Consider the following 25,644-nt stretch of genomic DNA (forward strand, 5'->3'; position numbering starts at 1 on the left):
ATTAAGAATTCTGGAACATAAGCTTCATATTGACCCTAAAAGGAAATGTTTTTAATTTAAAAATAAGGCTTAGCTTGAGTTATATAGAGATTAGTAGCAGTGTGCCTTCTGTTTTTTATTAACTTTTCTCATACAGGCTTATTATGAAAGTGATAGCTTTCCACCTTCTCTGGAAGGAGTTTGTTTTCTTTCAGAAAAGAAATCCATGTCACCTTAAAATGCTTTTATTGTTTTGTAATGCATGTATGGGATCTGCCATGATAATGTTGTCTTTAAAAATCAGCTCAGTTATTCTCCTGCCACCTCTACCCACTACACTACCTGTTTTAAGGCACCTTTGTTGCATTCTACATGAATTGAGATTTTGCTTTAGCTGTAAAATTGATTCTCTTTGAATTTTAACATGCTAATAAAAATCTTTTAATTAGCTTTCCTTTGCAATGTCAGTATCTGTTATATTCATGTGGTTCCCTCTAGTGGTTAATTTAACATGAAAGTTCTTTCTTCCCCTAGAATACAGATTTACTTGTGTTCACTAACAAATGCTACACAACCAGGCTCTTTTCCAAAAATATTGACACATTGTTCCCTCCACCCTAATGTTTATTCTTATTACATTACTAGCAGTGGTCAATGGGAAGTTACTCATTTTAGGTTTACACATGTAGAAATAACAGAAAATGTGTTCTTTTTAATGTGTATTGTATATGGGGGAAATAATTGAAATTGTAAGATTTTATTCGAGTCAATAAGCATTCATTGACTAATCGCTGTACTTAAGACATTACGCTGGATGCTGTAGAACCCACAGAAAAGATTGTGATACAGATTCCAAACCCTAATATATGTACTTGATGTTTCCGCTAAAGATCTGTAAAAAAAAAAAATTGGTTTAGCAGCATTTTTCATATTGGAGTAAATGTATTTGTAAAGATTCCTCTGGTGAAATAGAGTATTTCTTGATTCTGAAATACAGATCAGGACTAAGAGAAATGTTTTCTCCTTGCCTATGTTATAATCCAGCAACAAGGTTTAAGGAGGGCCCAAAGAAAATTGAATCTCAGTAAAAAGAGAGCCCATTAATTTACACAAAAGATAAGAGAAGTGCATTCCCTCAATGATGTGATTAAAATTATCAGTCAAATTGATTATTATTGCTGGTAGTTTCTTTGTTTTGATTTAACTATATATTATATTTTTTCTTCAATAAATAACAATTGCAGATTTCAACCTCGAAATATGTCACACTCTACTTGATAAAAGTTATAAATTTAACTTAATGGAAGTAATATAACTTTAGAATCATCTATAATACTTGGGTGCTATCAAAGGGCCTTAATATCCTAATATAATGAACATATACTATGTGAGCAGTAGTGAGAAAGTTCTTGTTCAGCTTATGACTTTATAGGAAAAAGTACTTAAGGGATATCCTCACTCCTAGTTCTTTTCCAAAGTTACTCAGACAGTATAGGCTTTGCCTTCACACTGTGGCCCTTTGTGAAACTTGTCAGCCCATTTTGAGTCTGGCTAACCAGCGTCCTGTAAGGAAAGGGAGGAAAGAACCTTGCTTACACTTATACTCAGAAAGTATAACCAACCCTTGGAGATACAGATAATTTAGGACTGCATTGGAATTAAGTGACTACTTTTCTGGAGCCAGCTAGTTTCTCTGATTCATTTTGGATCTTTATGTCTCAATGAAAATCCCTCCAGAGTGGCTGAAGTTCCCAAGCTCTACTCTTGGTAGAGTTCTAGAACAATAGGCATCTCAGAAGCAGTAAAGGAGGAGAAGGGATCCTCTCAGGCTACAGTATTTCCCTACGACAGCCAATAGCACAATGAAGACGGATGGGGGTGGAAAATGTCTGTTCTTCAGGAGATCCTCATATAATTGGTCTCCCTTTGAGGTGCTTCTTTAAATGTCATGCATTTCTAAAGTGCTACTGAATACAAACATCCATATTACCAGATGGAGAGAAGTAACTGGAAAACAATGACTTAAATGTAGTAGAGGGGAAACAAGCTGTATAAGTGTAAATTCTTGCCCCTTCCCCCAAAATTCCATGCACAGTGTGAAAAACTGTTTTGGGCTTTTTGTGTGTGTGTGAGTACCATCAATTGTATGGCATTGATGAGACTGGCAGGGGGTGGGGGCATCATTTTCCTTTAAAAGAGTATCCCCAAAGTAAAATTCTTTAAGTGGGAAGCAGCCACACAGCCCAGGGAGATTAGCTCGGTGCCTTGTGACCACCTAGAGGGGTGGGAGGGAGACGCAAGAGGGAGGAGATATGGAGATATATGTATATGTATAGCTGACTCACTTTGTTATACAGCAGAAGCTAACACACCATTGTAAAGCAATTATACTCCAATAAAGATGTTTAAAAATAAATAAATAAATAAAAATTGGTACTTTTAAAAAAATTTTTTTTTAATAAATTTATTTATTTATTTTTGGCTGTGTTGGGTCTTCGTTTCTGTGCAAGGGCTTTCTCTAGTTGCGGTGACCAGGAGCCACTCTTCATCACGGTGCACGGGCCTCTCACTGTCGCAGCCTCTCTTGTTGCAGAGGACAGGCTACAGACGCGCAGGCTCAGTAGTTGTGGCTCACGGGCCCAGTTGCTCCGCGGCATGTGGGATCTTCCCAGACCAGGGCTCGAACCCGTGTCCCCTGCATTGGCAGGCAGATTCTCGACCACTGCGCCACCAAGGAAGCCCCCTAAAATTTTTATTGGAGTATAGTTGATTTTGTTGTGTTAGCTTCAGTGGTACAGCACAGTGAATCAGTTATACATATACATATATCCACTCTCTCATTTTTTTTTAGATTCTTTTCCCATATAGGCCATTACAGAGTATTGAGTAGAGTTCCCCGTGCTGTACAGCAGGTTCTTATTAGTTGTCTATTTTATACATAGTACTGTGCATAAAAATTGGTATTCCCGATTAACTGAATACCTACTAATGAAAAGAACCATTTCTTCTTTAAGGTATCGTCTTGTATAGCCATCCTTATCCAGGAGTGCAAGACCAAGAACAAGCCACGTAAGCAGACATATATGGCATGACTCTTTTCTCCTTGGCTTATTGAGCCTTTGTATAAAGTGCTATAATTGGAAATCACAGTTGTATCTGAATGAATGTCAATCTAGAAGAGCTGGTAATATAAGTCACTCATGGATAAAAGGAGGTTTCTGAAAGTGTGTAGAGTGAGGTTGCCAAGTAGAGCTTGTTGACTGTAGATTCACAGAATCTCCTGCTGTTGTAAGTCAAGTGCATAAGTGTTTCATCATTTCAACTTCCCTGCATAGCATTTAAGTACGATTTCTATGCTCAAGAACTATAGCTCTTGCATACACCCTGTAGCCCTTGTTGACTGAGGTTTTTCCATCAAATATCCCTAGTCAATTCAGATGCACTCAAGCTACATTTATCCCAGGGTCACAGCCAAGTCATGTAGAAGATATTATCTGGCTGCCTTGCAAGAAGACTTATATGTGTCACAGCCAACTCTTGGCACTGTTTTGTTGATGGCTTTAGCCATGAATCTTTCTGAAAAGAAAAGAGTTCCCAAAACTTACGTGTGCTCTCCTCTCCCTATCGCTCAATGTAGAATGAGCAGCTTAATCGATATTTTAGTGGCACTCTCCATCCTGCTGGGCTACTCTGTCACCACTGCCAGCTTTGTCACCTATGTTGTACGGGAGCATCAGAACAAAGCCAAGCAGCTGCAGCACATTTCAGGCATTGGTGTCACATGCTACTGGGTAACAAACTTCATTTATGACATGGTGAGTAACTTGTGTCTTTGCAAGAAAGGACCGATTTGGGTAGAAGACAGTTTTATATTTGAGATTCATTTGCCCTGGTTTGTTCAGATTATTGCCACAAAGACAATAAATTAAGAAAAGAATTGCATCAGGCTTATATTCATCCAGCAGTCGGAAGAAAGAGAAATCCACCTGCCTTGCCCTTATCTCTGTGGTCTGAGGGCCTTCTCTATCAGATTCCCCCGGACATTTGTTAGAATCCAGGTTGCTGGTCCTCACTCCAGACTTAAGAGGTTCCTATATTGGGAGTGGAGCATGGAGAATATGCATTTTTAACAACAGCTCCCCCAAGTTATTTTAAGCACATCAAAGTTTGAGAACCACTACTGTGGAGAAATGGAAGCTTAGGAGCAGAATAGCCTTGCCCAGTGGTACCACATAAGCAAGCTTATAAAACTTTCATCAACTAATAGTGAAAAATTCGAAGTAGTAGCCTCTGCTGAATAACACGTTAGAGATTAGTAGGGAAAATAAAGGGTGAATTTAATTGATAACTCTCTTATTTGCCTAAAATGGTTCCAAATTCAGATGGTTTTTCTTGACTCCAAATGTGTCAGTATGGCCAAAAGCCCAGGATGGGTATGTATTTGCCTGGAGATTATGGTGAAATTGTCATTGGCTTGCAGGGTTGGAGAGTAATTAACTGCCTATCCGTTTGGTTAATGTATCCAGTGAGGTCTGAAATGCGATTGTTGTAGAAGTCAAATCTAAAAAAAAATGGTCATGATTCCTCTGGACTTAATAGGAGCTTTAATATGTCAAGAAAACTTAAAGTACACACTTCTGTGAAGGGCTACTTACTACTTAGATTCTGGTTCTCGTTCCAATTTTAGGAGATGTTCCTCCCTAATTAAATTCCCATCTCTTTCATTGTGTACATCTTGCTGCAAATCCTCAGCATTTACTCTATCTGCTTGCCGATGAAACACTGAATCCTTTGTTCATATCCTTGTGATTCCAAGAATGTGTGGTACCCACTGAGCTGCTGTTTTGCACAGAGTGGCTCACACTGATAACCAAGCCTTAGAAATCAACCATCTGAGAGAGTTCCAGCACTCAAAATAAAATCAATACTTGGAGGGCTGAATAGAATACAAAGATACCTGGCTGTCTTATCTTTCTCACTGAACCTTTGTCACCAAATGATCCCAAGTCTCAAAGCCTGGAGGGAGGAGCACCAGGGACTCTGAGAATCTGTATAAAGATGGAGACTGGCTTGACCTCCTATTGCAGGAGACAAATTCTAGAGTGAAATCAATGTAAAATGAACTGAATGTTACAAGCAACAAGAGCATAGATAAAACTTCATTTCTTCAAGTGTTTCTAGTTCAGTTTGTTACAGTTTTAAACTAGATGGGCTATTGATTTTTTTAAAAAATATTTGCCATGTATTAAACATAGTTTTACATATTCCTGTAGGCCTTCTATTTGGTGCCTGTAGCATTTTCAGTTGGTGTCATTGCAATTTTCAAGTTACCTGCCTTCTACAGTGAAAACAACCTAAGCGCTGTATCTCTCCTACTTCTGTTGTTTGGGTAAGCTGCAGTGAAAGAATTAACAGAATTAAATGCTCCTAGATACAAACAGGACCTAAATCTCATTAGCTAATTTACAATTGTCTTGGGGTTTCATTAGCCATGAGTAATGATTAACAATACATTACACCTGCTAGTCCATAGTTTGTAAAGTGTAATACTTGTGAAAATTAATGTTGTTTTTGTTAATAGAATACCTATCATTAATGAGCACTTACTGGGTGCTGTCACACTTAACAATTTACATATGTAATTTAATTTACGTAAAAATGGAGGCCTTAGAATGATCAGAAAAATGTGTATACATGTATGAATTTATGTATTAACAAGTTGTGAGTATATATAAATATATAAGGCATTAAAAAGTAAATATATTCATGTATATTTATTTTTATCGATGCCTAGGAACACACATAATATTGTTTCTGAATTAGGGTAATTAATACAGGTAATACAGTTTGATATAACCAATACTTGTCATACCAGTTCTTTCTGAATGAATGGGTAGTATCCATTTAGTTAGCAATTGCAGCTGATGAAGGATCTCTCTGTCTCTAGTTGTACTTCATTACCCCAAAGGTCGCTCAAGTACTTGCTCGAAACAGGACATGCAGCTTCTAAGCATACTCTCTCTGCTTAGCTAGCTGACAATGTCGTTATTTTCTCAACTTTAAATTATAAGATATATCTATTAAACTCACATTTCTGAGCCAAAAAAAAATGTCTTGCCTGGGTGAGGTAACACCATCTCTAGGAAAAATTAATTTGTAATTGTAATGACTACTCAAGATTCCTTAAAAGACCTTTACTGTCATTTAAAAAGCGTGCTTCACTTTTTTTTTTTTTTTGGCTGTTGTTTAAAAGAGGGATAAAAGAGAGATCTAACTACAAGGCTTGACAACTGATCTCTAATGTTTATTTTCACTTTGGAACACTATCAAAGTTATTTATTTAGTAAAAGAATAATTACGGCATGATTTTAATTCTTAGTGTTATTAACATAAAGGTATGCCACATTTTCTTGGATGTACCTGCTGGCTGGGCTCTTCCATGAAACAGGAGTGGCTTTCATCACTTATGTCTGCATCAACCTTTTTCTTGGCATCAATTCCATTGTTTCCCTGTCGGTGGTGTACTTCCTTTCCAAGGAAAAGCCTAATGATATGGTAAGGTCCTTTATTAGTCTGCTAAACTTCAGTTATTGGATCAAATGCTTCAACATGTTCCAAGGTGGAAAGATTTTCTGTATTTTGCATTCTCTAAATAGAATAGGGGCATTTCATTTGATTCTATTAAATATAGTAGAGGGGAAACTATGGGGTTTTAAAATTCTTTTTAGGTTCCATCTAGGTTAATGTCTATGATTATATTTACGCGGTGTCAAAACTATTGACATTTGATAGGGCTTGAGTAGGTAAATGGAGGTACATTCGGTCAGATACCTTGTATGGCACTACAAAAATCATGCAAACAATCGGTCAGCTAAACTTTTTACTCATTAACAAATTGTTATGGTATGGTAGGGACAAGGACAATGGCTTAGTTATATGACTATGGGTTAAGATTCATTTGAGCATCCATAGAGAAAAAACCCGATTCATTCCCTTTCAGTCATGTATTGGAGTCTACTTCATTGTAAGCATCACTTTCTGTTCAGAACTAACAGTCATGATTGGTGACAAGGGAAGCCCTACCAGTGCTGGGCAATTGAATGGAAAAGAATAGAAAGAAAATGAAGTGAGGAATAGACAGGCACACTCAGTGCTGGACAACTGAATGGAAAAGAATAGAAAGAGTATGAAGTGAGGACTAGACAAGCACGCTCCAGGAGGAAGAAGAAAATCCATGAGGTGCAAGTGGTTGGTCCCAAGTGTGAATAACGTGAAAATGAGCCATATGCTCCTCGTTGAGATACGTTGTCTCTCCTTCCGTATCATTTTACCATTTTATTCCCTCTTCTAGTAGGAATTACCTTAGGTTCTGAAACTTTACTGTACTAAATCCCTCCTTTACTCAGGCACCTACCCATAGATACTCTATCAGACCCTAGCACCCTGGCTGTTACTACATTCCTAGGACCTAAGGCAGGTCTAGAAGTGATTCTGCCCCCAGGGTTTGGCCTGACACCTTAGACCATCTTAAAAAAAAATATATATATATATATATATATATAAATATATATATAAAATCCTTTTTGGCTTGTATTTTAGTAATAAATCTCCACCATTTGGTTATAGTAAATGTTTATATGTAAATTCAGTATGCATGTGAAACAATTGCCAATCTAGATAAGCTTCTCAGGTTTCAATATTTATCTACATCTAGTTTCAATTTTTTGTCGATTTGTTGGAAGGCTAACACTGAGCTTTATTTTTATTTCTTTTATTTCAGACTTTAGAACTTATTTCTGAAACCCTCAAGCGCATTTTCCTGATTTTCCCGCAGTTCTGTTTTGGCTATGGTTTGATTGAACTTTCTCAACAACAGTCGGTCCTGGACTTCTTAAAAGCATATGGAGTGGAGTATCCAAGTGAAACCTTTGAGATGGATAAACTAGGTGCAATGTTTGTGGCTTTGGTTTGTCAAGGAACCATGTTCTTTTTCTTGCGACTTTTAATCAATGAGTGGCTAATAAATAAACTCAGGTAAATACAATGAAAACAGTGTTTGACATCCATGACAAAACTCAATTCAAAATATTCAGAGAGGGGTCAGTAGTCTAAGCTTTTCAATTAGTAATATGGAAATGTTTTGCTCAAAAAACTTTTAAAAATTGTAGCATAATTCACAATCTACTTAATTCAGTAAATAGTTATCAAACCTTACTGTGGCTCTGCAAGTATTGTAGAGTGAGGGAGTAAAATTAAATAAGCACAATTGTTAGCCTCCAAGAGATCAAGATTCAGTGGTAGAGAGAAAATATGTACATAAACAAAAGATGTAGTCTTTGAGTTGTGTTTGGAAGGATAGAAAGTAGAAGTGGGGAAAGAGAATTGAGTATGTAGAATATTAGCAGTGGATTTGGGAAAAGAAGATCGAGTAAAGTGAGGACAAAATCATCAATAAAAATACACATACCACTGACCCAACAATTCTAGGAATTTTTCCAATAGATATGCTAACACATATGCAGAATTGTGTATGTATAAAGTTATTCATCATAGTGAAACAATTCCTAGTAGCAAAAGAATGAAAACGACCTAAATGTCCTTCATTTGGGAGCTGGTTAAATGAATTATATGTATAATTTATCAATGAAACACTATGCAACCATTAGAAAGAATGATGCAGTTCACTATGTAATGTTTGGGATTACTTCTAATATTTATTAAGTGAGAAATGCAAGTTCAGAACTATAAATGAAGTATATTACAATTTGAGTTTTAAAAAAGAAATATATATTACTTATGCATACATATACATAGATTATTTCTAATTATGAGTGCCTCTGTTAAAAAACTGTATATGGTTGAAGGAGACTTACTTTTCACTAAATATTCTTCAGTACCATTTTAATTTTAATACATGAAGTGCATGTATCACCTATTGAAAAATAAGATTTAAGTTAATAATAATGAAAAGATAGATAAGAGCAAAGATAGAAAAATCTTGAGGCATATTTGAGAAATGAGTAATACAATTTGACTAGAGCATAGACGAAATGTAATGAAAGAGTAGGAGCTAAAGCATGGGGTTGGAAAATTATGGAGTCTACTGATTGGTTAAAAAGCGATAGCTTGGACTTTATTCAAGAAACAAATAGTAGCACATTCAAGGTTTTTGAACAGACACCAACAGGATCAAATGGTGTTTTAGGAGCTGTGATTTTTGTGGAGACAGTGCATACTGTAAGGGAAGAGTCAGAGACGCTGGACCAGTTTGAGGTTCTTGGATAAATCTGTGTGAAAAAAAAATGAAAGCCTGTGATGGTAATAGAAAAAGACAGAAAATCATAGATGACTGGCTGTTATAAGGCATTCCCAGTGCTAGGAGTCTGACTGCGTGAGTGGATTTTGGAATGGGGATGTTTTCAAAGAAAACATCACAATTGGTATCTCTGGGGGTATCATTAAAAGAAATGGGACATTGGGAGGAAGACCTGAATTGATTTGTTGGTTTGTTTTGCTTTGGTATTCATTAGGCAAGATACTGAAGTGGGTTTGAGATTTTGTGAGTTTTCAGGACTGATAACTTTAATATATTGGCTAGATCCTAGATAAGACATTCACAGTAAAAAGACTGTAGAATAACATTCATATTGTGATGACAAAAGAAGAAATAGAGAGGATTTAAGAAAGGTGATCATTGATCATGGGCTTGTAACATGTTGAGTCTTACTAATGACTCTAGTCTCTCTGTTAGGCAGTAACTTTCAAACCCAAACTAATTTCCTTGTTACTGAAATTAAGATTCTCACTTTTAATAGTGGATCTGTAAGCATTTAAGTCATGGAAAGCAAAAGCTGTTTCCCAAATATTATAACAAATATTGTAAATAGCATCCATACTAATTTTTAAGTTATTTGAGTACCATAATGCATAAAAAATTTAAAAGAAACCTAGTATGTGATAGCACACTTTTAATGGAGTAAGAACTTATTAAAATATGTCAAAACTGAGTGGTACCATTTCAGAGTCATTGATGCAGAATCATTGGGCCCATTTTTTAGACGCTTCTTCAAAAAATTTCGTTCTCCACCTGTTATTGAGACAATAGTTGAAGATGAAGATGTGTGGGCTGAGAGGTTTAGAGTTGAGAATGGTGCAAATGAATATGACCTGGTCCAACTCCATCGTCTTACAAAGACATACCACCTTATCCACAAAAAGATTATAGCCGTAAACAACATCAGCGTTGGGATACCTGCTGGGGAGGTAAGGAAAAGTGTTTTGTTTCTAGCTATCCTTTGTATTGACATGGTTAAGTGACAAAAATCTTTATCTTTCCTTAATTTTTTTCTAGAAATATGAAAGTCAGCCTCTGAATATTTTGATGGATTCTATATATGTAATTTACATGCGTCTATGTGTTACTTACCCTGTAAGTCTTCGTTTTGGCAGGGAGGACTCACCACACACCAAATCCTGAGCCCCCTCCCAAGTTACTATCCTCCCTGAGTGGACTTCCAGTCAAGAAGTCCATGCAGGGTGCTCTTTTCAACTCTTAGTTTCCAGGCCTCTTCAAAAGACAGCATAAAGAAATCAGTTGTCGGAAGTGAGGTGCTAGAACTGCATTCACATTCACATTCTTGCTGTTTTCACAGAAGCAATAGTAAGGCAGCTTTGAAAGGAGGAGAAGAATGCGGACATTTCCCTTTTTGCCGAGCCTGACTGCAAATTAAATGCATCAGGTTTATTCTACCACATAAAGAGATTATCGCTTCAGTAGTTTATTCAGTAAAGTTGTGGTTTTGTGTGAATAATTTGAAATCTATAAATATAATTACTTCGTCAGGTTTGCATATCTGACTTGGGTATCCCATCATGTCACACAGAGATGTGCTATAATATAGTATGTAAAACAAGTCCTATGTATATGTAAAATGTTCAGATGATTAAAGGAAAAAAAGATACTTAAGTACCTAATTGTTTTAAAAGAAAAAGTTTTATCCAGTGCCAGCAAAGCACTGCAATATCCATGAGTAATTCGAGTGATTTATTTTTCTTGGTAATTTATTTCACCCAAGGAGAAGAAAAGAGATATAATAGTACCATGTCTTTGGTTTGAATTAAAGTTTACATCTTTTTTTTTCTCCCTCAAACCAGTGCTTTGGCCTTCTTGGGGTGAATGGAGCAGGAAAGACCACCATCTTCAAGATGCTGACTGGAGACATAATTCCTACAGGCGGAAACATTCTGATCAGAAATAAGATTGGGTATGAAAACAAACACTTCAAATTACTGAACACAATATAATTAAATGAGAAAAATAATTACAATGAACTCTATATGTTATTTTGTGGTTATATTATTAAATCCTCAGAGGAGAAACAGCTACTCGAGTGGAAATTTTTAAACCTTTAAGTATGACTATGATGGTGGGATTGTTTTTACCTCTTTTTTCCAGACTCACCAATTACGATGACCCAAATAGAGCTACCTTCCCAACATCTGGGCTAAGAGGGAAACATCTTCTGAAAGTCATTTGTGTTTTTGATTCTTTCAATTCAGGTCTCTGGCTCACGCTGACTCTGACAGCTCATTAATTGGCTACTGTCCTCAGGAAGATGCTTTGGATGACCTGGTAACCGTGGAAGAACACTTGTATTTCTATGCTAGGATACATGGAATTCCAGAAAAAGATATTAAAGAAGTGAGTATAAGTGTGAAAAACTGGTTCATTTGAAAACCATTATTATTTCTGCTTCCCACACACCCACCCTCGAGACCAAGTTGACATCTGGAAAATCAGGACATTTCTCTCCTGACAGTGATAATTGAGGCAGTATTAGCTTGATTGTGTATATCATAAATGAACCTATGAACTCGACTTTAGAAACATCTTGGCCCATGTTTGTTCGGTTGTCTTTTAAAAACTATCAAATAAAAGAATGACATTTGCCTTAGGCTCTGGATTGAGACATGTTTGGTGATGCCTGTATATCCTTTAGTGTTCAGATAAGTACTGAAACATAGAATTACCTACAAAATGCCCAAGTAAAACAGAATAGCTTCCAATTTGATTTTTTATATTTCTTTTTTTTAATTTTTTTTTTTTTTTTTTTGGCTGCATTGAGTCTTCTTTGCTGTGTGCAGGCTTTCTCTAGTTGAGGTGAGCAGGGGCTATTCTTCGTTGTGGTGTGCAGGCTTCTCATTGCGGTGGCTTCTCGTTGTTGTGGAGCATCGGCTCTTGGCGCGCGGGCTTCAGTAGTTGCAGCACCTGGGATCAGTAGTTGTGGTGCGTGGGCCCCTAGAGCGCAGGCTCAGTAGTTGTGGCGCACAGGCTTAGTTGCTCCGCGGCATGTGGGATCTTCCCAGACCAGGGCTCGAACCCGTGTCCCCTGCATTGGCAGGAGGATTCTTAACCACTGTGCCACCAGGGAAGTCCCTGAACTATTAATGTTTAAGTGGACCTTTGAAAATAAACTAAAATTTATGTTGAATTTAAATGTTTTAATTTTTTCGGGAATGTATTTCTTCATTATAAAACTTTCTTTTCACAAGTAGCTCTTTTTCTGTTTAATGCTTTAAGGGTTTTGGCAAGGGAAAATCAACTTAAGTCCTCTTTTCCACCCACAGGCTGTTCATAAACTCCTTAGGAGGCTTTACCTGGAGCCCTACAAGGACAAAACTACCTCTATGTGTAGTTACGGCACAAAAAGAAAATTATCCACTGCACTGGCCTTGATAGGGAAACCTTCCATACTGTTGCTGGTAAGAGAATCATTGTGAAAAAGGCTACTACCTAATTAGAACCACATATCCAATAGTGTGTGTAACAGTTCATTATCATTATTGCAATAAACATTTACTGGGGTCTCACTATATGCTAGTTATTTTGTAAAACACTTTACATATGTTGTCTCACTAAGGAATTTATATCAGATAATTTGTTGCCACAAAAATATGCCGTCAAAAATGTTTTTATCTGAAGCTATGGCTCAGTCGGTTTCAGAGGAAACATGGGAATAGGAAGTAGCTGAAACAAAGTCAGGATATTCAAATGAGTAAGTAAAATTATGACAGAATTTGATTCCCAGTTATTGAAGAAATCAGTTCTATTAGTAACTGATCAGGTGAACTAACACATTTTCCAACTTCTACCAAAAAGGAAATACACATTTGAGGGCAACATGCTGTGCTAAAATGTTATTTCCTTGTTGCTTCAAAGTATGAGTTACCTAGCTTGAGAAGCAATCTTGACAATATGCCATTCTACTTTATTTATCTGAATTTTTTGGAGGCAAGAAATACATGTCATGTTTATATTTTGATTAAGAGCTGAAAAATTAAGTTGATCACCTGGAAATATAAATTACAGTGGGAGTGACATAGCATTCTGCTCCCCAGGCCAAACACTGTGAAAAGTGTTTATTTCAGAGAAGTAAGCTTGCCCTTATTTTGGAAGATCCCCTTCATTCAAGGACTTCCAAACTCCAAAAGAGGCTTAATTATATGCAATAAAATCACCAGTTATAAATCATCACATTGTTCCAGAGATTAAGTAATATAGAGGATCAAATCATTTAAACTGCCCAGATAGAGTAATGCACAACCCATCTCTCTCTAATACCGGAAGCTTATAATGCATTATATCCCTGCCAATCGATGCTCATAATGGAATTCTATTGTATAAGTGTACCTTAAATTGAAGAAAACAATCCTTAGGCACCCCTGTGAGATACTAGATGTAAAGTACTTTAAAATGTTGTTAAAAGCTCTATGCAAATATTATGTATTAATGAGCTGAACTAAAATCAGGCTATGAGAGAAAGATACCGTATTTTCTCTTATATATATTTACTGTAATGCCATTTTCTTCAAAAATAGGAACAGTGACAATATAACCTTTACTGTTTCCCCAAATTAACACTCATTTCTTTCTTTAAGTTTAAATTTAACCCCTTACTATAAAAATAAACTTCTGATGATCCTATGTATATACTTTCCATTTCAGACATATGTTTTTAATTTTTACCTAACCTTGACCTATAATTTGGTTTTTTAATCATCTGTCAGGATTTATTATTGCTTGTTTAGGTTTTCCATCGCTGCATTTCTAATTTTATGTCTGAATAATTTTTCTAAACATCGTTAACTTTAAACTGTAATTTATATCTTTCTATTTGGCAATTTCTGCAAATCTTACTTTTATTTCCCCAAGGAGTATTAAATTTCAATTAATAACATAAAACTGAAAGTACACCTCAATCTTATTAACAAAAACAAATCAAATTGAATTCTCTGTGCTTCACATAACATATTATCTATCACTTACAGCCACAATTCTGCCATCAGGAGCAAGGTAGCAGTCTTGCTGATGTAGCTTCAAATATATATGTGACAATATAGTATTAAATGTAAAAATTCTTGCTTTGTCAGTAATTGAAGCAGAATATTTTCCAAAGAACTATAAGAGACAAGTGTAAAGTAAGAGTACAACCTCACTGAGACACTTCTTAAAACACATTGACAATTTTAAATGATTAATTTTGAGCTTTTTGACAGCAGCAGAAAGAAGCCTATTAAGTATAAAACAAGTTAGTCACATGACATGGAAAAGTGATTTCTGTTCTAGGCAAGTGAGATGCAATGATTCATGTAAAGAACCTCATCAAAATTTAATTAATTTGATAAATTCTTCTTGTAACTTTCTATTAAGGATGAGCCAAGCTCTGGGATGGATCCTAAATCAAAACGGCACCTCTGGAAGATCATTTCAGAAGAAGTACAGAATAAATGTGCCGTCATCCTCACTTCTCACAGGTAAACTGAGAGATGACACGATGTTAGGATGAGAGACGGGAAAGGTAATCCCGTGTAATATATACTGATAGTGAATTCCACGATTGGATTAAAGTATTTTATGTTCATAGTCAAAGGAGCAAGTCCGGAAGGTTTCATGGTGAGACTCCAGCTCCTGTGGTGGGACAGGGCCTAAGAAATCTTTTAAGAAACAAATTTCCCATAACTTGCGGCCCTCTTAATTCAACCATGCCTCCCTATTGTCTATCACATAAAATTCAGCATTTTTCGGCTTAGTATGCAAGGCCTTTTATTATCTGGCCTCATCTAAACTTCTAGTCTTTTTTTCCTATGACACCCTCTCCTGTCTGTCAGTCTGAATGACTCGTGGTTCCGTGTACACTCACTGCCCTTTCCTATCACATGCGCTTTCTTTGGCTGTGCCTTCTACTGGAATTGATCTTTTCACAAAATCTCTCCAGATTCTAATCTTACTAGTCCTTTAAGAGCTCGTTCACAAGTCTTCTCCATGAAGTAGACCCTTCCAATCAATTAGGTAAAAAAGCTACTAAAGAATTTTCTCTGTGCCTTTCTTATAAGGTCAGCCTTATATTAAGTTCATCCTTGCGTTATAATGATCATATAGTAGAAACAGAACTAGGTATGTTTAGAATCAAGAGACTTGTTTATATCCTATATACTAGCCTTGCCCTAGCACAGTATATGTTCTGAAGCCAATCATTTAATTTCCATTAACTTTTTTTTTAACTTTTTATTTTATATTGGAGTATAGCTGATTAACAACATTGTGATAGATTCAGGTGCACAGCAAAGGGGCTCAACCATACATATACATGTATCCATTCTCCCCTGATTTCCATTAACTTTTTTTTTTTTTTTTTTTGCGGTACGCGGGCCTCTCACAGTTGTGGCCTCTCCCGTTGCGGAGCACAGGCTCCGGACGTGCAGGCTCAGCGGCCATGGCTCACGGGCCCAGCCGCTCCGCGGTATGTGGGATCTTCCCGGACCGGGGCACGAACCCGTGTCCCCTGCATCGGCAGGCGGACTCTCAACCACTGCGCCACCAGGGAAGCCCTCCATTAACTTTTGTATTAAGTGGACAGGGTGATACCTAAGATCTCCTCCAGTTATCATCGTACATGAAATTAGAATTATATAATCAAGTACAGGTTAACTAGTTATAAACACAGAAGCATAAAAGCCAACTGAATACGGAGTATAAGGCGTAATGAAAACAGCTTAGTAGTATTTTGGGAACATTTCTTACGAAATGTAGGTCTTGAGTCAAAGTTTGAAAGAGCTTAAAAGAAATACTGTGTTTGATAGAGTGGGCTGTCCAGGTGAGAGAGATGGCCTCAAGTTTGAGAAGAAATAGTAATAAACCCTATGTGAAGATATTTAATTTACATGTTAAAAGATATTTTTGTTCTTCAAGGGAAAGGACATTTTAAGGAACTCAGATACTCAAACAGTATTTCTAAGGTGCCATAATGAAAAAAGTTAAGCTTATGCTCATGATCTTAAACCAATTTTCTGTGCCCAGAATACTGACATGATTCTGTCTTCCAGCATGGAAGAATGTGAAGCTCTCTGTACCAGGTTGGCCATTATGGTGAATGGAAGGTTCCAATGTATTGGATCATTGCAGCATATTAAGAGCAGGTGAGGAACAAATGTATTCTTTAACACATTGTAAAGGGTAATCAAATCTACCAGTGCTATACTCACCTTCAAGGATTATCACAGCAGCCCATCCTACAAAGAGTAGTGAAACTGGAATGGAGAAGTTAATCATTAATTTACCTTGAAGTTAAATTATAGTACTGAGGATTGAATTTTTTTTAATTAGTTACCCCAAAACCTGGAAGGCCTAAAAGCTAATAATAATATCATTATTATTATTATTATTCCCCAACCAAAATACTCTCAGAAAGCAGTTTCAACAGTTATCTTAGTGACAAATGACAATGAAAACACGACGATCCAAAACCTATGGGATGCAGCAAAAGCAGTTCTAAGAGGGAAGTTTATAGCTATACAAGCCTACCTCAAAAAACAAGAAAAATCTCAAATAAACAATCTAACCTGACACCTAACGGAACTAGAGAAAGAGGAACAAACAAAATCCAAAGTTAGCAGAAGGAAAGAAATAAAGACCAGAGCAGAAATAAATGAAATAGAAACAAAGAAAAGCAATAGAAAAGATCAATAAAACTAAACGCTGGTTCTTTGAGAAGATAAACAAAACTGATGAACTATTAGCCAGACTCATCAAGAAAAAGAGGGAGTGGACTCAAATCAATAAATTTAGAAATGAAAAAGGAGAAGTTACAACAGACACCGTGGAAATCCAAAGCATCCTAAGGGAATACTACAAGCAACTCTATCCAATAAAATGGATAATCTGGAAGAAATGGACAAATTCTTAGAAAGGCATAACCTTCCAAGACTGGAAAAGGAAGAAATAGAAAATATGAACAGAGCAGTCACAAGTAATGAAATTGAAACTGTGATTAAAACTCTTCCAACAAACAAAAGTCCAGGACCAGATGGCTTCACAGGTGAATTCCATCAAACATTTAGAGCAAAGCTCTTCACAGGTGACTTCTATCAAACATTTAGAGAAAAGCTAACACCCATCCTTCTCAAACTCCTCCAAAAAATTGCAGAGGAAGGAACACTCCCAAACTCATTCTACAAGGCCACCATCACCCTCATACCAAAACCAGACAAAGATACTACAAAAAAACACAGAAGCATAAAAGCCAAGGATTACAGACCAATATCACTGATGAATATAGATGCAAAAATCCTCAACAAAATACTAGCAAACAGAATCCAACAACACATTAAAAGGATCATACACCATAATCAAGTGGGATTTATCCCAGGGGTGCAAGGATTCTTTAGTATACGCAAATCAATCAATGTGATACACCATATTAACAAAGTGAAGGGTACAAACCATATGATCATCTCAATAGATGCAGAAAAAGCTTTTGAGAAAATTCAACACCAATTTATGATAACAACTCTCCAGAAAGTGGGCACAGAGGGAACCTACTTCAACATAATAAAGTCCGTATACGACAAACCCACAGCAAACGTCATTCTCAATGGTGAAAAACTGAAAGCATTTCCTCTAAGATCAGGAACAAGACAAGGATGTCCGCTCTCACCACTATTATTCAACAAAATTTTGGAAGTCCTAGCCATGGCAATCAGAGGAGAAAAAGAAATAAAAGGAATAGAAATTGGAAAAGAAGAAGTAAAACTGTCACTGTTTGTGGATGACATGATACTATACATAGAGAATCCTAAAGATGCCAGCAGAAAACTACTAGAGCTAATCAATGAATTTGGTAAAGTTGCAGGATACAAAATTAATGCACAGAAATCTCTTGCATTCCAATACACTAATGATGAAAAATCTGAAAGAGAAATTAAGAAACACTCCCATTTACCATTGCAACAAAATGAATAAAATACCTAGGAATAAACCTACCTAGGGAGACAAAAGACCTGTATGCAAAAAACTATAAGGCACTGATAAAAGAAATTAAAGATTATACCAACAGATGGAGAGATATACCATGTTCTTGGATTGGAAGAATCAATATTGTGAAAATGACTATACTACCCAAAGCAATCTACAGATTCAATGCAATCCCTATCAAATTAACAACGGCACTTTTTACAGAACTAGAACAAAAAATCTTAAAATTTGTATGGAGACACAAAAGACCCTGAATAGCCAAAGCAGTCTTGAGGGAAAAAAGATGGAGCTGGAGGAATCAGACTCCCCGACTTCAGACTATACTACAAAGCTACAGTAATCAAGACAATATGGCACTGGCACAAAAACAGAAACATAGATCAATGGAACAAGATAGAAAGCCCAGAGATAAACCCACGCACCTATGGTCAACTAATCTATGACAAAGGAGGCAAGGATATACAATGGAGAAAAGACAGTCTCTTCAGTAAGTGGTGCTGGGAAAACTGGACAGCTACATGTAAAAGAGTGAAATTAGAACACTTCCTAACACCATACACAAAAATAAACTCAAAATGGATCCGAGACCTAAATGTAAGATAGGCCGCTATGAAACTCTTAGAGGAAAACATAGAAAGAACACTCTTTGACGTAAATCACAGCAAGATCTTTTTTGAACCACCTCCTAGAGTAATGGAAATAAAAACAAAAATAAACAAATGGGACCTAATGAAACGTCAAAGCCTTTGCACAGCAAAGGAAACCATAAACAAGACAAAAAGACAACCCCCAGAATGGGAGAAAATATTTGCAAACGAATCAACGTACAAAGGCTTAATCTCCAAAGTATATAAACGGCTCATGCAGCTCAATATTAAAGAAACAAACAACCCAATCCAAAAATGGGCAGAAAACCTAAATAGACATTTCTCCAAAGAAGATATACAGATGGCCAAGAAGCACGTGAAAAGCTGCTCAACGTCACTAATTATTAGAGAAATGCAAAGCAAAACTACAGTGAGGTATCACCTCACACCAGTTGGAATGGGCATCATCAGAAAATCTACAAACAACAAATGCTGGAGAGGGTGTGGAGAAAAGGGAACCCTCCTGCACTGTTGGTGGGAATGTAAATCGATACAGCCACTATGGAGAACAGTATGGAGGTTCCTTAAAAAACTAAAAATAGAATTACCATATGATCCAGCAATCCCACTACTGGGCATATACCCAGAGAAAACCATAGTTCAAAAAGACATGGCACCCCAGTGTTCATTGCTGCACTATTTACAATAGCCAGGTCACGGAAGCAACCTAAATGCCCATTGACAGACGAATGCATAAAGAAGACGTGGTACATATATACAATGGAATATTACTCAGCCATAAAATGGAACAAAATTGAGTCATTTGTTTAGATGTGGATGGATCTAGAGACTGTCATACAGAGTGAAATAAGTCAGAAAGAGAAAAACACTAATGCATGTATGTGGAACCTAGAAAAATGGTACAGATGAACCAGTTTTCAGGGCAGAAGTTGAGACACAGATGTAGAGAACAAAGGTATGGGCACCAAGCGGGGAAAGCCGCGTGGGGGCAGGGATGGTGGTGTGCTGAATTGGGCGATTGGGATTGACACGTGCACAGTGATGTGTATAAAATTGATGACTAATAAGAATCTGCTGTATACAAAAATAAATAAAAGATAATTCAAAAATTCAAAGAAAAAAAAAAAGTAAATGACAGGACTTCCCTGGTGGCGCAGTGGTTAAGAATCTGCCTGCCAATGCAGGGGACACGGGTTCGAGCCCTGGTCCGGAAAGATCCCACATGCCGCCACGCAACTAAGCCCGTGCGCCACAACTACTGAGCCTGTGCTCTGGAGCCGGCGAGCCACAAATACTGAAGCCCGTGCTCCTAGAGCCCAAGCTCCGCAACAAGAGAAGCCACCGCAATGAGAAGCCCGCACACACACACACAAAAAAAAGTTATCTTGGTAACAAATTAGACCTTGACAAGTACATGAAGGCATCGATTTTTATCTAGAATGTTCATTTGCCATTTGAACAGGCTTTCAGCAAGCTATTTAACATTTTTACTACATTCAAAACCTTTTCACCAAAAACACATTGGGGAGATGTGCATAAATATCATACTATCAAATTAAAATTAAATTAATATTTTTATGTTTATCATAGTGCATATGCATTTATACATGTCCATGTTAATCTTCCAACATCGTGACATTACTTTATACCTTTGTCTGTACAACAGCTTGGCTTTCTTATAAGACAATATTAACCAAGATAAGAAAAAAGGATGAAAAAGGCCTTATATGTTGTTCCCAGAGAGTCTGTTGTGACTTGTTGACAAACTCTACTTTTGGTGCAAACTGTTAGCTAGTATATTGATTTATTATTTATTTTTAAAACCCCAGTGATTTTAATCTTTACGATTGACATCAAATCTCCAATAACTTGCCTTTAAAGATTCTCTTCGCTTTAAATTGGAAAGTATGTAGCTCCAGGAATTTACATCAATTACCAATTCATGGATGCCAAAGAAAGCCAGGATTTTGTATTTTCTTTCTAATGCAACTTTTGTCCAAAGGCTCTGACTTTGTATAGTGGTAGAAATAAATAAAAAATAATAGCAGTGTACTGTTTCCAGTTTGCAACAGGCCCTGAACTTTTATAGCAAAATGATAGTCTTTATATAGGAAAAGGGGCTATCATGGTCAGCTTGGGTCCTGTTTCACTATCTAGAATTCCAAAGGAGCTATTTCAGCAAAACATAACTCATACTGTATTTTGCACTTCTTTCTAGGTTTGGACGAGGATTTACCGTCAAGGTTCACGTGAAGAATGTCAAAGTGAGCATGGAGCCCCTCACAAGGTTCATGCAACTTCACTTTCCAAAAACATACTTAAAAGTAAGAGATTGACTGGTTTTGATAGCTATAATCTAATATCGTAGTGGATGTTTGTCATTTTCAAGCTGACCATAGCTTTGTTATTCATCAATATATATTTATTAGTTCAAGAAGATACTCTGAAGCACACTTAGTATTAACAGATAAAATCTTCAAATTAGTTATATATTTTTGTAGCTACTTAAGAGTAACATAGTCCTTTTACATACCTTTATTTCTTCCTCACAAAGGCTTTATGACCGTATTGTATTACTTTTCAGGTTGTATGCTTAACTAGATTATTAGTTACATATGTTAGGGAATTGAGGAATGACAGATACATATGACCAAGGGCATTTCTTCTAAGAAAAAAAAAATTACAAAGTTCCAGAATGTCACAGCTAGAAGAGATTATCTCCTTTGCTTTCCTCACTTGAAAGATAAGCCCACAAAGTTTTGAGCAGAATTGCTTGGAAATCAAGTTCTTAAATCGCACACTACTTGAAACATTGCTCAATTAATTTCATCTTACATATACATATCAACAGGATGGACACACACAGATATATACATATAAATCTCACATAGTACATATTTAAATGCACTTGACAAAAAAATTATCATTGTAACATCTTTGATGTGCAGGTAATTGATATAAGATGATTATAGCAAGTGATTGTTTTTAAACGGAAGTCAGGTGTGGAATGATGAACAGAAATTGGAAGACTCGGGCTGAGGTCCAGCTCTGCCTATGTGATTTCCAGCAAGACATTTAAAGTCTCTGAGCCTCGTATTCCTATTTTACAAATACTGTTGATATCTACTTCACAAGACTGGTGTGAGAACTAAATGATAAAATGTCCACAAAGATGCTTCATAAACTGTCAGGCACCATATTAACGTGAAGTGATTTTGGAGAGCAAAATAGAGTTCATTTTTAAAAACATCTTTTATCTCTACAAAATACCTTTGCCTCAACCTCTGATTCTTATCAAAGTCCATTTTCTATCATCTAAATTAAAATCAAATTTAAAAATTAAAGGACACTTTTTTTTTTCTTTTTTGCACAAACCATGTTGGTCATAGTACTACTTCTTTCAGTGAACTTCTGGATTGAAATCTGTGTTTATTCACTGAGTGATGAGATTACATTTGCCCTGGTCTGTTCTTCAGGGGACTAGTGCTATACAAGACAAGTGCAGTGATGATAAAAGTTTGATTACTTCCTAAGCAGACCATTCTCTACAAGTATGTGATGGTTTCTAGATCTCTAAAAGGGAAATAACCAAACAACAATTTGGGAGTAAAAATAAGTATCAATAAGATAGCCTGATTGCACTGACAGGTGTGATGTAAACACAAATCAATGAGAGGGGCTAGACAGCGAGCAAAGGAGTGAGAAGAGGGGTTTCCAGTAACTCAGGTCTGGAATACCAGGCTGCAATATACAATCTTGATCTGATCAATATAGGTTACAGGGATTGTTTATGGAGTAAAAAAAACATCTTGACCAAACTAGTGTTTAGGAAAGATTATCCTAGCTACTTTGTGCCAGAACACATGAGTGTATATGGTTTCTAAGCTTCTGAAGAGGCTGTTGCAATAACTCAGATGTGGAGTGATGAGCAGCAAGTTAATAAAATTGATGGTGCAGATAGAGAGGAAAGGTTACATTTGAGAGTTATTTTAGAGGAAAAATAAATAAGATATGATAATTGATGAAATATGCAGAGAAGCAAGATGTTGAAGATACTCCAAGGAAATAAGAATAGATTACTAAATTGATGGTGATACTACAGACTAAATAAACTGAAAAGGAATTTAGAGCGAGTTAAGAAAGAATGTAGCATTATTTGAATGAGGTTTCTCATAGACAATGCTTTTGAAATCTGGCAACTATAGCCAATATAAATTGAACAGCTAATCCTTAGCCTTTTAGAACAATTTTAACATTTAAAAAAAATGAAATTTCTAAAAGTTATCTCTGAAAACGCTTATGTGAGCTAAGCGTAATCTGACATAGGCAATACCATTCCACAATATTTTTTCCTAGGCAAGACTATAATGTCTTTATAAGTGCACATGAATGTAGAATATTTTGGAATTTTCATTAGCTTTTTAATTTGTTTTCTCTTGGACATTCATAAAACTTTTTATCTCACCTTTGAAAGCTGTTAATCTCAAAACATACCCATTATTTACAATGTAACATCATTTTCAGAGGAATGAATTTCAGTACGTTTCTTAGCTCTTGGTCAAGTTATGTGTAGTCAAGTCAATATTACCTGACATTGAGAAATACATTTTTTCCCTTTGGTTCCCACAGGATCAGCACCTCAGCATGCTAGAGTATCACGTGCCGGTCACCGCAGGAGGAGTAGCAAACATTTTTGATCTGCTGGAAACCAACAAGGCTGCCTTAAATATCACAAATTTCTTAGTGAGTCAGACTACTCTGGAAGAGGTAAGCTGGATACCATGATCCATGTGCACAATGTCACATAAATTATTATACATTCCGATTATTTCTTTTTAATGACATTGAATTTGTTTTTAATTGAAGCAATATCTAAACTTGCACCTGAAAAAGTTAGCTTAATTTATTTCTAAGTGCATTTGGGGATGTTAGGAAAAAATATGAAAAGAGTTAACTATTTTTAATGGAGAAAAGAAGATTTTTTTTTTCCTTCTATAAGACATCTGTACCCATCAGTTATCTGTATATGTAAAGCAACAGTTATTTTCATCTATAAAACAAATAGCTGTTAACACTTTCCTTACTTTCTCCTTGGTAGGTTTCTTAAATAACATTTCTATTGATTGGCTTCCTAGATTAGGGGAGGATGGGGTTATCTAGTGAGAATTTGGTGCCAAAGCTTTAGATCTGCTAGATTCAGGCAACCAAAGTGGTAAATGCAGGATTCTTTTGTTTCATTCACATCATCTGTCTTAATTACGTTTATATTCGATAACTCGAGGCATCATGGAACATCCTTCATCACCTTTGCACTGTTTTAGTTTTATACAGTTCAACCAACCTGATATATAGAACATTTGATTGGACCTATCACTGGAATGGGTCTGAAAGTGAGGCTACAGAGGCCTCTGAATCATGCTGCATCTCATGGACAATTTTTTATGGGGAGTTAAGGCAATTATGGCTCTACCAACACAGAAGATTTATCCTTTGACTTGTAACCAATTACCAGTATCATGTCTGGCACAAAGTAGACTCTCAATGTTTTCTGGATGAATCTATGACTAATAGAATTTTAAACAAAGTCATAAAGGTCTGCCTGTTAAATAATAAGCTTACTGAACATAATGTTAATGTGAGCTTTGTATACAAATTTTATTTTAGTGCATTAACTGTTGAAACTAGCGACCCTCTTGAAACTAGCGACCCTCTTGAAACTAGTGAAATTTCTCTCAACATCATCATACAAACATTTGACAAGGGCTTGGTTTGGGCTCCTTGTTAAAAGATACTTGAAAGATACTGAGACAGATCAAATAGATACGAATATGTGGCTATAGATATTTAATTATAGCTTTAGATTTATATTATGATTATAAATGTATTTATAGTTGTAGATATAGATATTATTTTCAAACCCCAGATAAATTTCAATACCTAAAGGAAGGACTCCTAGTGAGAGTTTGTTTCTGTGTTTGGGCGTGCCCCTATGATATCTAGTTTTCTTCTTATTAGCTCTCCATTGTGCATACACACACACCTTATTTCTTCCTTTGGTTTACCAAGTACTAATGGCTTTATTTCCCTTGAAAAATCAGGTTTTCATCAACTTTGCCAAAGACCAAAAGTGCTATGAAACTGCCGATACCAGTAGCCAAGGTTCCACCGTAAGCACTGACTCACAAGATGACCAGCTGTAGTCTTAGTACCTCCAGCAAACTCAGTCTCAACAAATGCCAATGGCTTCATTTTGAGGAGCCGCAGAAGATACAAATTCCTCAAAATATCTTAGTTTTAAAGTATTATTCTGTATTGGAAAGTTACAATTGTGCAAGACTAGCCAGTAACTATAAATGGGAAGTTTTCTTTCTAAGGTCAGTGAATGTTTTTACTACTGAAATGAATTTCTGTCTTCTCAACACTGTGAGCATGCCAGTGTGTAAGCTGCTGACTCTTATGCAAAGGTGAAACCTCTGAAGATGAATGCCTTAATTTATTACTTTCAATAAAAAGACAGCTTAAAAGCATGGCTATTAGCAGTTGAAAGGAAAGAGTGGAGAAGAAAAGTAAGGTAGTTTGGGGCAGGTAGAATTGGGAGAGCAAACAAAATAATTTATTTTCAGAAAATAATAGAATGAACATCATCATGAATACATGAATCTATTGTGATGTGTAAAGTGCCAAGGGCCAGATTAACATTGGCAGTAATGAGTGGGCACAATGTCTAGAGTGTTTGTGTATGTCATT

At 36.2% G+C, this 25,644-nt stretch overlaps 1 protein-coding gene across 1 annotated transcript in view; it reads left to right on the forward strand.

Moving 5' to 3' along the window:
* Nucleotides 1-25,097, forward strand: part of ABCA12 (ATP binding cassette subfamily A member 12) — a 181,223-nt gene extending 156,126 nt beyond the window's left edge. Inside the window, 14 exon segments of the mRNA XM_032637501.1 lie at nucleotides 2,994-3,048; nucleotides 3,617-3,794; nucleotides 5,253-5,368; nucleotides 6,375-6,534; nucleotides 7,760-8,013; nucleotides 10,038-10,242; nucleotides 11,134-11,243; nucleotides 11,539-11,680; nucleotides 12,607-12,741; nucleotides 14,690-14,793; nucleotides 16,363-16,455; nucleotides 21,116-21,221; nucleotides 23,527-23,664; nucleotides 24,996-25,097. Of these exon segments, the coding sequence (XP_032493392.1) occupies nucleotides 2,994-3,048; nucleotides 3,617-3,794; nucleotides 5,253-5,368; nucleotides 6,375-6,534; nucleotides 7,760-8,013; nucleotides 10,038-10,242; nucleotides 11,134-11,243; nucleotides 11,539-11,680; nucleotides 12,607-12,741; nucleotides 14,690-14,793; nucleotides 16,363-16,455; nucleotides 21,116-21,221; nucleotides 23,527-23,664; nucleotides 24,996-25,097 (1,898 nt within the window).
* The last annotated feature ends 547 nt before the right edge of the window (nucleotides 25,098-25,644 follow it).

This window comes from Phocoena sinus, chromosome 7 (genome assembly GCF_008692025.1).
Source record: "Phocoena sinus isolate mPhoSin1 chromosome 7, mPhoSin1.pri, whole genome shotgun sequence".
NCBI lineage: Eukaryota > Metazoa > Chordata > Mammalia > Artiodactyla > Phocoenidae > Phocoena > Phocoena sinus.